This window comes from Onychostoma macrolepis, chromosome 05, assembly GCF_012432095.1.
Source record: "Onychostoma macrolepis isolate SWU-2019 chromosome 05, ASM1243209v1, whole genome shotgun sequence".
Classification (NCBI taxonomy): domain Eukaryota; kingdom Metazoa; phylum Chordata; class Actinopteri; order Cypriniformes; family Cyprinidae; genus Onychostoma; species Onychostoma macrolepis.
The window spans coordinates 44,866,627-44,880,565 of record NC_081159.1 but is presented as its reverse complement, the minus strand read 5'-3'; the positions used below and the strand labels follow the sequence as shown (position 1 = coordinate 44,880,565).

The 13,939-nt window shown below is 38.9% G+C and overlaps 2 protein-coding genes across 2 annotated transcripts; both read right to left on the bottom strand.

Annotated features, from left to right (window-relative positions):
- Positions 1-1,463: 1,463 nt before the first annotated feature.
- Positions 1,464-4,432, bottom strand: LOC131541109 (single-pass membrane and coiled-coil domain-containing protein 3-like). Its single transcript, XM_058776653.1, has 4 exons — positions 4,303-4,432; positions 3,966-4,144; positions 2,840-2,916; positions 1,464-2,518 (listed from the first exon to the last, which is right to left on the bottom strand). Exons 1-4 carry the CDS (start codon positions 4,342-4,344, stop codon positions 1,848-1,850), a joined length of 969 nt encoding a protein of 322 aa, XP_058632636.1. The 5' UTR covers positions 4,345-4,432; the 3' UTR covers positions 1,464-1,847.
- A 347-nt stretch (positions 4,433-4,779) lies between these two features.
- Positions 4,780-8,023, bottom strand: LOC131541316 (single-pass membrane and coiled-coil domain-containing protein 3-like). Its single transcript, XM_058776994.1, has 2 exons — positions 7,829-8,023; positions 4,780-6,366 (listed from the first exon to the last, which is right to left on the bottom strand). The coding sequence occupies exon 2, from the start codon at positions 6,346-6,348 to the stop codon at positions 5,692-5,694; it is 657 nt and encodes a 218-aa protein (XP_058632977.1). The 5' UTR covers positions 6,349-6,366; positions 7,829-8,023; the 3' UTR covers positions 4,780-5,691.
- Positions 8,024-13,939: the final 5,916 nt, after the last annotated feature.

The following is a 13,939-nucleotide window of genomic DNA, read 5'->3' as shown; positions in this document are numbered from 1 at the left end:
AAAGGAGGGTAACAATAAATAAGAAATCATTACTCATTTAACCAAGACAACTAACTTAAAATATAGCAAACAAATACAAAACAAGATCAGGACAAGAACTGAAATTATTAAAATAAAAGCAAAGACAAACAAAAATGCAAAACAAGGAGCAAGACGAACATTGAACCACAAAGGACTAAGCAAGACAAGAACACAAGACCAACCAGACAAGGAGACAGAAACACGTACTCAACCACATCCACAGCCAGAGACAAAGACAGTGACAGAAGGGGTGAGAATAACAACGAACCGGCAAAGACAATAGGGCAAGGGGCCCTATAAATAGGGAGGAAAGCACACGAGGAACAGGTGAAAGCAATACACTAACAAGGACTCAACAAAGGCTAACAAGAAGGTGTGGTAAAGATGAAACGAGGAGGAGGGGCTAGAGAAGCACATGGCTGACAAAAACAAAGCCATGTGCTAACACAAGACAACACACACAAGGCAAACAGAGTGTCAGGGCCGAACCCTGACAGTAATCTAACATATTAACAACACTCTTCTGTGTTCTCGTTTTTAACCTAATTCACAGTTTACTAATGGCTTTATATAATTTTTAATTATGTGCAAAATTTCAACTTTGTTGAGCACACTTCAAACGTAGTCCAATCTCAGCGAAATTTGGTTTGTTTCCATTTCTCATTAAGGAGAGCTGACTGGGAGGCGAGAGCAGAAGATTTCAAAAGTCCAAAAATAAGGGCCACCCTAATGTGTATTTTCTTAATTTCTCCAGTACAGACACCAGAGCCGTTAACATCAGAGCTTATCGATTCACCGGTCTTTCATAATTCAGCCCCGGGGCCCATTTAACACGTTTAATCCGTTCTTTCTCAAACATGAAAATATCCAAATGATGTGTCATTAGTAACCTTACTTTATTGTAACATATATAATGAATATATATATATATATATAATGTATATTAGTGTTATTACAACACCAATATTGTAACTTGTTTGAAACATTTGAACATTTAATTTAGTGCAATATTTTGTCATTGCAACATTTTAGTGCAGTCTTCACTAACAACAGCAATTGGATTTATATCGTAAACCTAAATTCACTGTTATCCCAGCGGTCACTATTGTGACCGTCAACATGTTTACTCATTCTATGACCACACTCAACAAAACTGAATATATGTGAATTCATATATTAATACTAGACACTTAAGACACATAATGTGTACCAAAAATCTTTGTCATATCTTTGTGTTAACATACTTTACCAGCCTTTTGTTTTGGAGCTTTGATGCAGTCTTCATCTTCTCGAGGGGCAAACAGAAATTAAACTGATCTGGTCACATGACAATTTGCACTAATCATGTGACACTGCACATATTTAACTGAGACCCTTTATTTTTCCCATATTTGCAGGAAATGCACTCAGTAAGGTTTTTAGAGCAGTGGAAGATACTGAAAACAGGTTTTATTGGTAATGTTAAACGCATGATGTTAGTGGTGAGTTAGTGCAGGAGCGACGGACCCCCTGTGATTACTGAATGGTGAACAAAGTGAGCTGTAATTTTAGAGTTATAACAGCAATCAAATACCCTGAAAAGCTTTCTCTTTATTTAATTTGCACAGCACACAAATCAATAATAATTTGCACAGCACACAATTCAGTCCATGTGCTTCTACTAAACAAGCGCGAGATAACATTTGAATCCTGATAGATCTGCGCTCTATAATAAAGTAGCCTCACATTTTTTGGATGCATAGAAGGCATAAAATATTAATGATGAGGAACACCGTGCAATTCACAAACCCTGATAAATACTATCCTCTCTGAGAAAAGATTCTGCTCTAGATATTTTCAGATATGATTTTGACATAGGCTTCGACTTCTCCAGCAATGTGATTGTAGGCATCGCAGGGTGGCTTCAGAACAGAGATGGCGTCCTCCACTAACTGTGTGGCTTCACTGAGGTTTGTTTGCCGGCTCTCTTGTTCACACAGAAGCTTAGTGATGCTTTTGCTGCTCTTCACTAGATCTCCCAGTTTTAAGGACAGAATAGGCAGATCGTGCTCCTCGGTTGGAGGCATTACATTCTCTAAGTCACTTTTTGCCAGCTGAATAGCGACGAGTGGAAGAAAGATATTTCCAAAGACTCCCAGTTTGTCTGCATGGAAGTCTCTTATCACTGCAGCCTTGTCTTTCAGTGACACCCCAGCGAAGGCAATCTTATCATAAACACCAGGATCAATGATCTTAAGGATTTGCTTTTCCTTTCTTTTAGAAACTTCAAGAATCATGCTCATAGCATCTCTTACTATGGTACAGTTGTCTTTAATACTTTTGCTTTCATCTGCAGAGACACTGGAGTAGCTTTCTCCAAAGTGAGTATTGATTATGTTCAGCAGTGTGTTGGTGATTGTGAAGTATCTGTTCACATAGTGATGGAGCGTCTGAGTAGATCTTATCAGTTGTTCATTCTTGTCTGTGGTGATAAAAGACCATATCCCGGAGGCTTTTGCTGTTGGTCAAGAGGAAAGAACTCAGTTTGTGTTTGTAAAAATAGTCTGTATTAGCTACCTCTTTAAGAAGATATTCTCAATTAATTCATTATTTTTGAAAGTTTATTCTTGATCATTTTGTTGTTTGTTAGAGCAAGACTGTATAACACCACTTTGTTCTTTTTTTTTCTTCACTTTGTTCATTTTAACTGAGTTACATTATTCAGTGTATTACTTTGGTTTTAGTTTGGGAGACCCACCCACCCAGACCAAGAATAATTCACATTTTAAAAAGATAAATAATTCATAACAAATAACACACTTTAACACAATATACTTGCCAGCAACCACTTCTGAACACCTTCCCAGATTTGTAGAGACGGTATTACTCCAAAACATTTTCCCTTTATATGAGGGTCTTGAAATAAGACAGAAACAGTTATTTAAGAAATCTGGAAAAACATCAAGTGACAGACACTAGTGCCTGTAAATCTATTATATAGTGTTTGCATGTGTCCTGCTAAACCCTATGTTATGAGGACAAAATGTCCTGTATTATTCTAAAAGTCTGCATTGTTAAATTAGTTTTAATAATATTCCTGAGTAAATGACGGCAGAAGCAGATTTCGAAAAGCAATAAGCATTTTATTCTGTTCTGATGCTCTCTGCCATGCTTGCTTTGCTTCACTTTGTTTCTGACTAAAAAAAATGCTGCTTGTGGGTATATTTCTGAATACTTTCTGTTTGCCAACATACTGTAAATGACATGATCAGGATGAGTGTTTTGAGCCTCGACTGAACTTATGACACACTGTAGTGACTCTCTGTTCAGAAATACTGGTGAGCTGTTATTCTTTATCATTACTTTCAGAGAGTGTCACCCAAGCTGTTTCTGCAGTTACTTTATTAGCTTTTTTGCATTTTACAGTGCCTAGCAGCTCTCTCTGTTTGTGGGCATCTGAAACTGATCAATAACACAAAACAAACATACAAAAATGCACTAAAATATTAATATTTATTAAGTTTAACATATCTTTCAGTGCTAAATATTCCTAATTTATCTGTAATATAAATAAGATGCTAAAATTGTTATTTATACAGTGATTTACTGCATAAATAATGGGTCTGGACACAACATGTACACCTGCCAGACGCCAGTAAACATTTCTAATCTACTCAGTGCCAGACTTGTAATACTAGAACTAGATGCCGCTTCTTATGGGTTTCAGGAAATCAGTGCGGAGTCATCATAACTCTATCACATATTAATTGTTTAAAAGAGAAGGTTATAATAAGGATAAATGAACACTTTGAGAATGAGACTGACTGCACACATATAATATATCAGGTGTAGAGCAGAGTCAGTGAATATATGCAGTCTCGCTTAAATAATGCACAGTAAACACACCAGTGGAATAAACAGTACACACATCACATAACTAAGAGTCAGATACAGCAGTAACTTACATCTTCTCAGGAGGCACACAAGCAGGTAAACACAGGAGAGGCTCCTCGGTGAACTGCAGAGCTGGAATGATCCAGAAAGCGTCTCCCAGCGTGATGCGGTGAGGTGATGTGATGTTGCTCAACATCACCAGGAGCAGCGTCTCTGATTGGTCAGCTTTCCCTGACCAGCACGATCCAGTCTGTAAGTGAAAGCGAAAGCAGATTTTCTCTTGCTATGCGACAGCCACTCTCAGGAGCTGACATGATTTCATTTGGATTCACATTTTCATTTACGCTGACACTGTGAGCTTATAAAGCCTTCTACATTAGATAAACCCGCTGATGTAGACACACTTACAACAAAAGCCACCACTTCTCTTTTGGAAAGCGCTACACACATTAAAGTGTGCCGCAGTACTCCTGAAGAGTGAAGCCAATGGTTTCTATCGCCCCCAGTGTCTGGACACAGCAGTACAGCTCATAAACCCCGCCCTCTCCATCTGATATAACCGCACGTGACAATCAAATAACCTTGGGATGGTTTCTGTTATTATAGGTAGCTTTTATCATGCTGATGTCATAAAAACTCAAGTCTTCGTTTTTTAAATAAGTTTGGTTTTAGTTTTTTTTTAGTTTAAAAAAAAAAAAAAAGAACATTGTCAACAAACAAGGAAGCAGTTTCTAAACTAAAATATAAAATAATTGAATAATTATTATTTAAAAAAATGTAAATTAGCCTACAAGACAGGGGTATATAATTAAACAAAACACATTACATTGAAAGGAAAAGATTGAACAACTTTCAACAAATTTCAATTCTTTTTTATTACTTTATATTTTCTTTTATTATTGATTGTAGATAGTCTGCATTCTTTCATTCTTTTTTCATTCTTTATTTCCTTTTCTGCAATGAGAGGCACTTTTATTAATATAATGTGAGAAAATCTGGGTGACAAGAAGTAAAAGATATGGGTGAGAGGGCATCCTTGCCGGAGACCCATCTGAAGATTGAATCTGGCAACTAAACTAAACTAAACTAAACTAAACTAAACTAAACTAAACTAAACTAAACTAAACTTCAGTGAGCAGTTACTGTTAGCATAAAGTGTCCTGATGGCATTATTTTTTTTTAAATCACCAAAATCAAAATTTTGAAGATAAAAAAAAAAAAATGTGTCTAATGCCTTGTAGACGTCAAAAAATAAAAAGATAAAAAAATAAAATAAAATAATTACTCTGAAATCAAATAGAATAGAATAGTCATGTTTTAGTTAAGTATTTGATGCTATGAAAATGGGAGTGTGACGTCATGATTGACGGCTTCTCTGAGCGAAGCAGTCACCGAAGCACCAGCACACTTTTTTTTTCAGGATTTTCAGGAGGAGATTGGAGCTTCAGCTTTCATTTCTACATTTCCATAACTGAAGATGAGAAATCATGTGGTTGTGACACACTCCAAATGTTCTTCTTTAATAAACAAGACAATGTTTGAAAGCATGGGACTTGGGAGCATTTTTCCTCCATGTCACAAGTCAAATAATGTCATCCATCTTCATTCCATGCATTTCTGCATGCTTTTAAGTGTAATGTATAAATCAAAGTTATTTACATACAGTTTTCAATTACAGCATATATTTTTGTCAGACTGAAAGAAATTAGTATTCTGTAACTGGAAAGAGTAATATAAATAAAAGAGCAACCTATGACTTGCTACATTTTAAGGTCAGATATGAATGTGGAAGCGAATTCACTCTTTCTTCATGTATTTAAGCAAAATCTCGACTTCGTATATGGCCTTCTGGTATTGTTTAGATACTGGCCTGAATTCTGCCAAAGCCTCCTCGTACTCTTTCAGGGCCGTCTCGAGTTTGTCACGCTCAATATACCCTAAAATGGCTGAAACAATCAAATCAACTAACAACCCAATCACAACGGAGGCAAATATCCCTCCTAATATTTTAGCACATGTGGATGTTATGTTTGTCAGAATTTGTATATTTTTCATTAGATACGTCACTAACAAAGCAGATGAAATCTGGCAAACTATTGTAATAGTAGCTTTAAACCATGTTGGAAATCTTTTGAAGTCTTGGAGAGACGCATGTTGTAGTTTCTCATACAAGGCAGGTTCCAGCTTCTTCTTCAGCTCCTCGTCAACCTCCTCGACTTTTGCTTGGATCTGATTCACACGTTTAATCATCACGTCACAGTTCTCCTTGACAGTGGCTTTCTCGTTCAGGGTGATTTTGCTGAAGGATGAATGCAGGTGCTCATTGACAATCTCAATGAGACTGTTGGTGGCTTCGAAGTTGTCTTTCATCAGCTCAAGAAGCTCTTGACTTTTGCGGATAACCTTCTCCCTTCTTTCAGGATTTCCAGGGTAGAGCAAATCACTCAAAGCCATTTTCCTTTATGGTAGAGTCTTGAAATAAGACAGAAACAATTACATGAGAAAACTGGAATTACACAAACACTGATTCACATGACAGACCTGTGCAAGTTAAAGTACAAAATATTGTGTGTGCCAGTTTGTTTGTGTGTGTGAGATAAGTAATCCGACTAAAGTCATACTCGAAGTACACAAATCGAGTTAAGACATGTGGAGTATTCCTATATTAATGACATTACCGAAGTGCAGTATAGACATGTACACACACCCAGACCTAATGGGTGAATTGTGCAGTTCTGTCCCTCCAAGCGGACCCTCCCCCGTCTTATAGCGAGTTGTTAGACGTGATTTCTAGCTCTGTAGGCAAGCTGGGGTTAGAATTGGACAGCTAACCGACGCAAAATCAGGCCAAGTCGAAACTGGTTGACCGATTTTTGACTAGCCGCGCCCCAACCCAGCCCAGCCCCGTAGGCTTCTTCCTTTCTTCCAAGACCTCCACCAAGATGGTTTCAAGATCTGGGAAGCAACCCTTTTCAGCGTGCATTGCTAATCCTGCTTTCGCAGCCCATCTTGCACCAAATTAGATCCGACTTGGAAGTCACGCCCCCTGCTGCTGTCCAAGCCGTGCAGGAGTACTTCTGCTTTAGTGGGGAAATCCTACATGGCCGCTGGACAGGAGGCTATCGCTATGGGCTATGAGGCGTGTGGTTTAGGTGTGCACGCTCATTCAACAACAGCAGTGGCTTCTTCTCAGGCTCTTTTTTAAGGATGGTCCTCTCCAAGCACTTTTATCAAGTTCTACAGTCTGAATGTGAGCAGATGCTTTCCTCGGTCTATCCTCGGGTATGTGAAAGCATTATGGTATATCGTTCCCTTAGCGATCGCTATCGCAGCGTAGAAGTGAACCTATGAAAGGTAACGTCTCGGTTACATAATGTATTTACATTTTCATTTACGCTGACACTGTGAGCTTATAAAGCCTTCTACATTAGATAAACCTGCTGATGTAGACACACTTACAACAAAAGCTCATAGCAAATGAATAAATCATATAAATGAAAAACGTCAAATATGGCCAGAGGAGAACTGGCCCCCCGACTGAGTCTGGTTTCTCCCAAGGTATTCTTTTTTCATACATAACTGAGACGGTCTCAACACAACATGTACACCTGCCAGACACCAGTAAACATTTCTAATCTACTTCTCAGTGCCAGACTTGTAATACTAGAACTAGATGCCGCTTGTGGCGCATGTTCATGGGAAATTAGTGCTGAGTCATCATTACCCTGATACATATTAATTGTTTAAAAGAGAATATTACAATAAGGAATAAATGAACACTTCGAGAATGAGATTGACTGCATACATAATATAAGGTGTAGAGCAGAGTCAATGAATGTGTGCAGTCTCACTTAAATAATGCACAGTAAACACACCAGTGGAATAAACAGTACACACATCACATAACTAGGAGTCAGATACAGCAGTAACTTACATCTTCTCAGGAGGCACACAAGCAGGTAAACACAGGAGAGGCTCCTCGGTGAACTGCAGAGCTGGAATGATCCAGAAAGCGTCTCCCAGCGTGATGCGGTGAGGTGATGTGATGTTGCTCAACATCACCAGGAGCAGCGTCTCTGATTGGTCAGATTTCCCTGACCAGCACAATCCAGTCTGTAAGTGAAACAAAAAGCAGCTTTCCTCTTCTGCTCCCATAAGTTGACATGATTTCATTTGGATTTACATTTTCATTTACGATCAAATGACAACACCCACATGAGACACTATGAGGTGGGCTAAAATTCCCCCCCGTCTGACAAAGCAATTTGCTTTATACATTTACAGCAAAATCAGAGTACAGGCAGTTTTAGCTTAAAATGAAAAATAATATAATCAATAATTATAAATTACAAAATTTTAATAGTCTATTTGAAAACTTGAGGTAGGCTCATTTTTAAATATAAAGTCATAATGTTTTTACCAACTAGTTTGAATATATTTGATGTAAAAACAAAGGATTTGATGTTCAGAACAGAGACACTACAGTAATTAAGCCATGCCCCCCGGCGAGTTTTACCCCACAGAAAAAATGGCATTCTGAAAATAGATTTTTCTTAAATAACACTTACTCTCTATCTACAGGGCTTACTATTTTCATATCATATGTAACTGTTTTGTTCTACAAAACAACAAGCTTTAAAAAATAAAATAAAATTCTTACAGCTGAAAATGGTATAATTTACTGTGAATCCGTTTTCTCTCAGATACAGCACCAGCGTAAGCTTCATGATGAATACTTCTGTCAAAATGATAGACCTGGTCTGTCAAAAAAGACACAGACAATACAAACTATAGAAGTGACAAAGTTTTAATAGCAGATGGTTCTCTGCCTTGCTCGCTGACCAGTCACTTCTGTCTCATCTTAGTCTCCATCATGATACGTGGGCTGATGGCTCCTGGCAGGAGAGCTGCGATGGTTTCCGGGCCCCCTGAACATCATTGACTCGGGCCCCTGTAAAAAAAACACGTCCCGGGCCCCCTCTCCCTCGCCAGGCCTGGCCCATGGTCCAGCAGAACATTAGGCTGAATAGACCGTTGTTACATTTAAATTCACTGAGTATAATATCAGCATTGCTATTCTAACATTATTAGGCGGTCCCACTGGATCTGATGGTTCTTGAGTTGATGGTAAAAGAGTAAAACTGGTCTGCAAAACTTTAACTCGATAGTTACATTAGCACATAGTGTGTTGCTGCTCTCTAGCACTTCGTTTAATAGCACTCAAATAGGATTGCACAAATGTTTTGAGTATTGTGAAATTATTGGGTTTTGCAGCATGTAATAAAGGAATGCAGTGGCGATATAATGAAATGAAGTCAAGTCAAGTCAAGTTCAAGTTGAGCTTTAAGTTCAAGTTCAGGGCTCTCACAGCCTGGGGGAAAAAGCTGTTGAGCAGTCTGGCAGAGCGGGCTCTGATGCTCCGGTACCGTCTTCCTGATGGTAGGAGCTGGAAGAGACTGTGGGAGGGGTGTGGAGTCCTTCACGATACTATTGGCTTTGCTGGAGCATCGTGTGAGGAAAATATCCAGGATGGAGGGGAGAGGGGCACCGATGATCCTTGCAGCGCTGTTCACTGTCCGCTGGAGGGTCTTGCGGTCTGCTGCAGTACAGTTCCCGTACCAGACAGTGATGCAGCTGGTCAGCACACTCTCAATGGTGCCCCTGTAGAAGGTGGTGAGGATGGGTGGAGGGAGACTTGCTCTTTTCAGCCGGCGGAGGAAGTGTAGGCGCTGTTGTGCCTTCTTGAGAGTGACATGGTGTTGGTGGACCAGGTGAGATCCTCTGTGATGTGCACCCCAGGAATTTAGTGCTGCTGACTCTCCACAGGCGAGCTGTCGATGGTCAGTGGGGGTGATCACCGGAGTTTCTCCTGAAGTCCATCACAACCTCCTTTGTCTTACTCACATTGAGGGACAGGTTGTTAGTGCCACACCATTCAGCCAGCTGTGCCACTTACTCTCTGTAGTGCGTTTCATCATTGTTGCTGATGAGACCTACCACTGTTGTGTCATCAGCAAACTTGATGATGTGGTTGGAGCTGGACTTGGCAGTGCAGTCGTGGGTCAGCAGCGTGAAGAGCAGCGGCTGAGCACACAGCCTTGTGGGGCACCTGTGTTCAGTGTGGTAGTGCTCGAGGTGTTGTGGCCGACACGGACTGACTGAGGTCTTCCGGTTAGAAAGTCCAGGATCCAATTGCAGAGGGAATTGTTAAGGCCCAGCAGGTTGAGTTTATTTATGAGCTGTTGTGGGATTATTGTGTTGAATGCTGAGCTGAAGTCAATGAACAGCATTCTAACGTAGGAGTCTTTATTTTCTAGGTGGGTAAGAGCCAGGTGGAGAGTGGAGGAAATTGCATCGTCCGTAGAGCGGTTCGGACGGTATGCAAACTGGAGCGGATCGAGTGTGTTGGGGAGGCTGGTTTTGATGTTGTGCATGACTAACCTCTCAAAGCACTTCATTATGATTGGAGTCAGTGCTATGGGACGGTAGTCATTTAGACAGGACACAGGTGATTTCTTTGGTACCGGTATGATTGTTGTGGATTTGAGACATGTGGGGACGACTGCCTGGCTCAGCGAGGTGTTGAAGATATCTGTTAGGACATCTGTCAGCTGTGCAGCACAGTCTTGAAGCAGTCCTGAAGTTTGAAACATGCACTAGCAACTAAATGTATGTTATAAAATCAAACATTTGGATATAACATATGGAACAATAGTTAGTACTTTTAACAGTACTCATTGTTTACATTTACATTTATTCATTTAGCAGACACTTTTATCTAACGCGACTTACAAATTGAGGAATACATATGATTCATCATAAAGAGGCAAATAAACACAGAAAGTGCTTGTAATACAAATTTTCAGACACTGTTCAGATTAGTACAAGCTATTAAAGTGAGGATTAAAGAAAAAGAAAGCAAAGGGGTATTTTATTTTTTTATTTTAGGATGCAGTCAAATGTTGATGAAGAGATGAAGTTTCAACTATCGCTTGAAAATTGTCAGCATTCTGGATAGAGGTGGGAAGATCATTCCACCAGCCAGGATCAATGAATGAAACGGTGAAGATCTCAAGCTTCTGGAGTAGATGTAGATTTGTAAGGATGAATGTAAGTAGGAGAGTGCTGAGCCTGTGGCTGTTCTGGTCACTGGGGTTCCTCAGGGATCCGTTCTTGGACCCCTCCTCTTCTCCATATACACTACATCACTGGGTCCCATCATTCAGGCACATGGTTTATCCTACCATTGCTACGCTGGTGACACACAGCTCTATCTCTCATTTCAACCAGACAATCCAACAGTAGCTGTATGAATCTCAGGCCGCCTGGCAGACATCTCGGCATTGATAAAAGATCATCACCTACAGCTCAACCTGGCAAAGACTGAGCTTCTCGTCTTCCTCCCCCTCACTGATGCTGTGCAATGCAAACCTGCAAGATTGAGGAGTTTTTGCAATATGGTCTTTGAAGATCAGCTGATCATCAAAGATTCTGCCGAGACTTCTGACTGAACTTGATGGGGTAATTGTTGATGAACCTAGCTATTTGGTGAAATCAGTCGGAGTGGTAGGGAAGAAGCTCAGTCTTTGCCAGATTGAGCTGCAGGTGATGTTCTTTCATCCAGACTGTTGTTATTTTACTAAGTGAGAAACGCTGGTGATCGAACTGTCCGAATGAATCAAACTGAATAGCAATTCACGAACTGATTTAAGCAGTTCTGTCGTCACTCGAAAGTGAACAACATGGTAATTTTGCTTCATGTTTCCCATACAGTGCAATCGGTTGTTTGTTTCAACTGTTTTATTTACATTAGACAAAAAATACAAACATATATACATCTTAAAGGGATAGTTCACCCAAAAATGAAAATTCTGTCATCGTTTACTCACCCTCAAGTAGTTCCAAACCTGTATGAATTTATTTGTTCTGCTGAACACAAAGGAAGATATTTTGAAGAAAGTTTGTAACCAGGCTGTTTTGGGGCACCATTGACTTCCAGTGGTGCCCCAGAACTGCTCTGTTTCCCACATTCTTCAGAATATCTTCCTTTGTGTTCAGCAGAACAAATAAATTCATACAGGTTTGGAACTACTTGAGGGTGAGTAAATTATTTTTTGGGTGAACTATCCCTTTAACACTGATTTATGCGATTGCCTGATCCACAGAACCAACTCACAATATCCATCAGGCCACGCATCTGCATCCAGTGTTTACAGATCAACATCGTTCACAAACATTTCAACTTTATACTCATGATGTTTATTCATCAGAAACGCTGCTGCAGATCTGAAGAGACAGAAAACGGTTTGGTGTTTTGTCTTTGTGCCTTTAAAGCTTTAAATTATTGCTGAACTGACTTCTTTATGCACAATTGTCACTGAATTGCAGTAAAGTCTATTTTATCTTAAAGAGCAGGTAGAAACATCAACATACAAAAAATATCTAAACATTCTTAAAATCAAGACACAATTACTTGAGAACTGAAATTTACAGTATGTCTTGTTTCTGCAGAATTTATCAGAATAAAGTGAATTTATGATTAAAATAAGAGCAAATATCTGCCAATGGGATCAGAAGAATTAACTTAATTCAAAGGGGAAACAAATCTTGATTTAAGGATGTTTAGATACTGGTAAACAAAAATACTGAGGAGGAAAATCACCTTTGCAGTGCAGTGAAATGTTTGGACACTCGAGTGAATTTGTGATCGTAAAAACATTTTGATCTAAAATAATTCTTCTTTATGAACCTGAAATGTGTTTACTTTAATGCATTTCAGTGCAGCAGGATGCATCAGCTGTAGTCTATAGTGAAGGAACTGTTTAAAAGCATCCAACGATGCATTTCATGAATCTTTTAAAAAGCAGCAGCTCAAATAGAAGAGTTTTCACTTGTGCTTGACTTCACATCACTTTCAGACTTTGAGGCGTTCAGCTGCGTCACGTTAGGGTTTCTGCGAGTCTTAAAAACTTCTAATTCACGTTTTCACAAATTAAGGCCTGAAAAGGTCTTAAATCAGAGCAGAGAAAACTTGCATGCACTGCAGAAAATGAATATCTCCTCAAGCATTTTTGTCTTGTTTTCCAGTACAAATATATAAACATCCTTAAACCAAGATGCATTTATGTGAGATGCAAAAACATGTGAAGTTTAGTTTTCTGAGAAACTGAAAGTGATTTATGATTAAAACCAGAACAAATATCTGTCACTTGGGAATGAAAACGTGTTTTCCCTTTTTCTGAGCCCATTGGCAGAGATTTATTCTATTTTTAAACATAAATTTGCCTCATTTTGATCAGTTTCTCATAAAACAAGCCTTTTTATGTTATTTTGCTTCTTAAGTACATGTATCTTGATTTATGAATCTTCAGACATTTGCACTGGAAAACAAGACAAGCAACAGCAGTTTCTGCAGTTTGATCAGATACAGTAAAAGTTATTAAAAAGTACGAGAGATCTATTTCCAAACTTTGAAGTGTTGCTAATACAAGACATTTACATTTAGAGACCACACTGGCTTGTTGAGTTCCATTCAGTTTTCTTTACTTGCTCTTAAACAGTCTTAATAAAGCTTGCAGAAACCCTGCTTGTGTGTGTTTTGTGTCACTCTCACAAAACATCTTCATCTTCATCATCATCATCCTCCTCCAGTCTGTGGTTTCTCTCACAGTTCCAGCCATTTGCTTCTTAAGAAAATGCATCTTGATTTATGAATCTTTAGATGTTTGCATTGGAAAACAAGACAAAAATACTGAGGAAGAACAGCACTTTTCTCTGTGTTATCAGAATGTACAGTAAAAGTTTTTTTGTTTGTTTGTTTTTTTATGGTGAAATTATTTGAACAGTATTGGGGATATATTTTCAAATGTTAAAGCATTGCTAATACAAGACATTGACCTTTAGAGGCCGTATTGACATATGTGACCCTGCAGCACAGAAGCAGTCATAAGCAGCACAGCTATATTTGTAGCAATAGCCAACAATACATTGTATGGCTCAAAATTATACATTTCTATTTTATGCCAAAAATCATTAGGATATTAAG

What these genes read in the sequence shown, in the direction of transcription:
- LOC131541316 (XM_058776994.1), bottom strand. Translation starts at nt 6,348, where the DNA reads ATGGCTTTGAGTGATTTGCTCTACCCTGGAAATCCTGAAAGAAGGGAG.
- LOC131541109 (XM_058776653.1), bottom strand. Translation starts at nt 4,344, where the DNA reads ATGTGTGTAGCGCTTTCCAAAAGAGAAGTGGTGGCTTTTGTT. An exon ending in GAGAAGTGGTGGCTTTTGTT is followed by an intron (nt 4,145 to 4,302) that starts GTAAGTGTGTCT and finishes TTTCACTTACAG; the next exon opens with ACTGGATCGTGCTGGTCAGG. An exon ending in TGTGTGCCTCCTGAGAAGAT is followed by an intron (nt 2,917 to 3,965) that starts GTAAGTTACTGC and finishes TCTTATTTCAAG; the next exon opens with ACCCTCATATAAAGGGAAAA.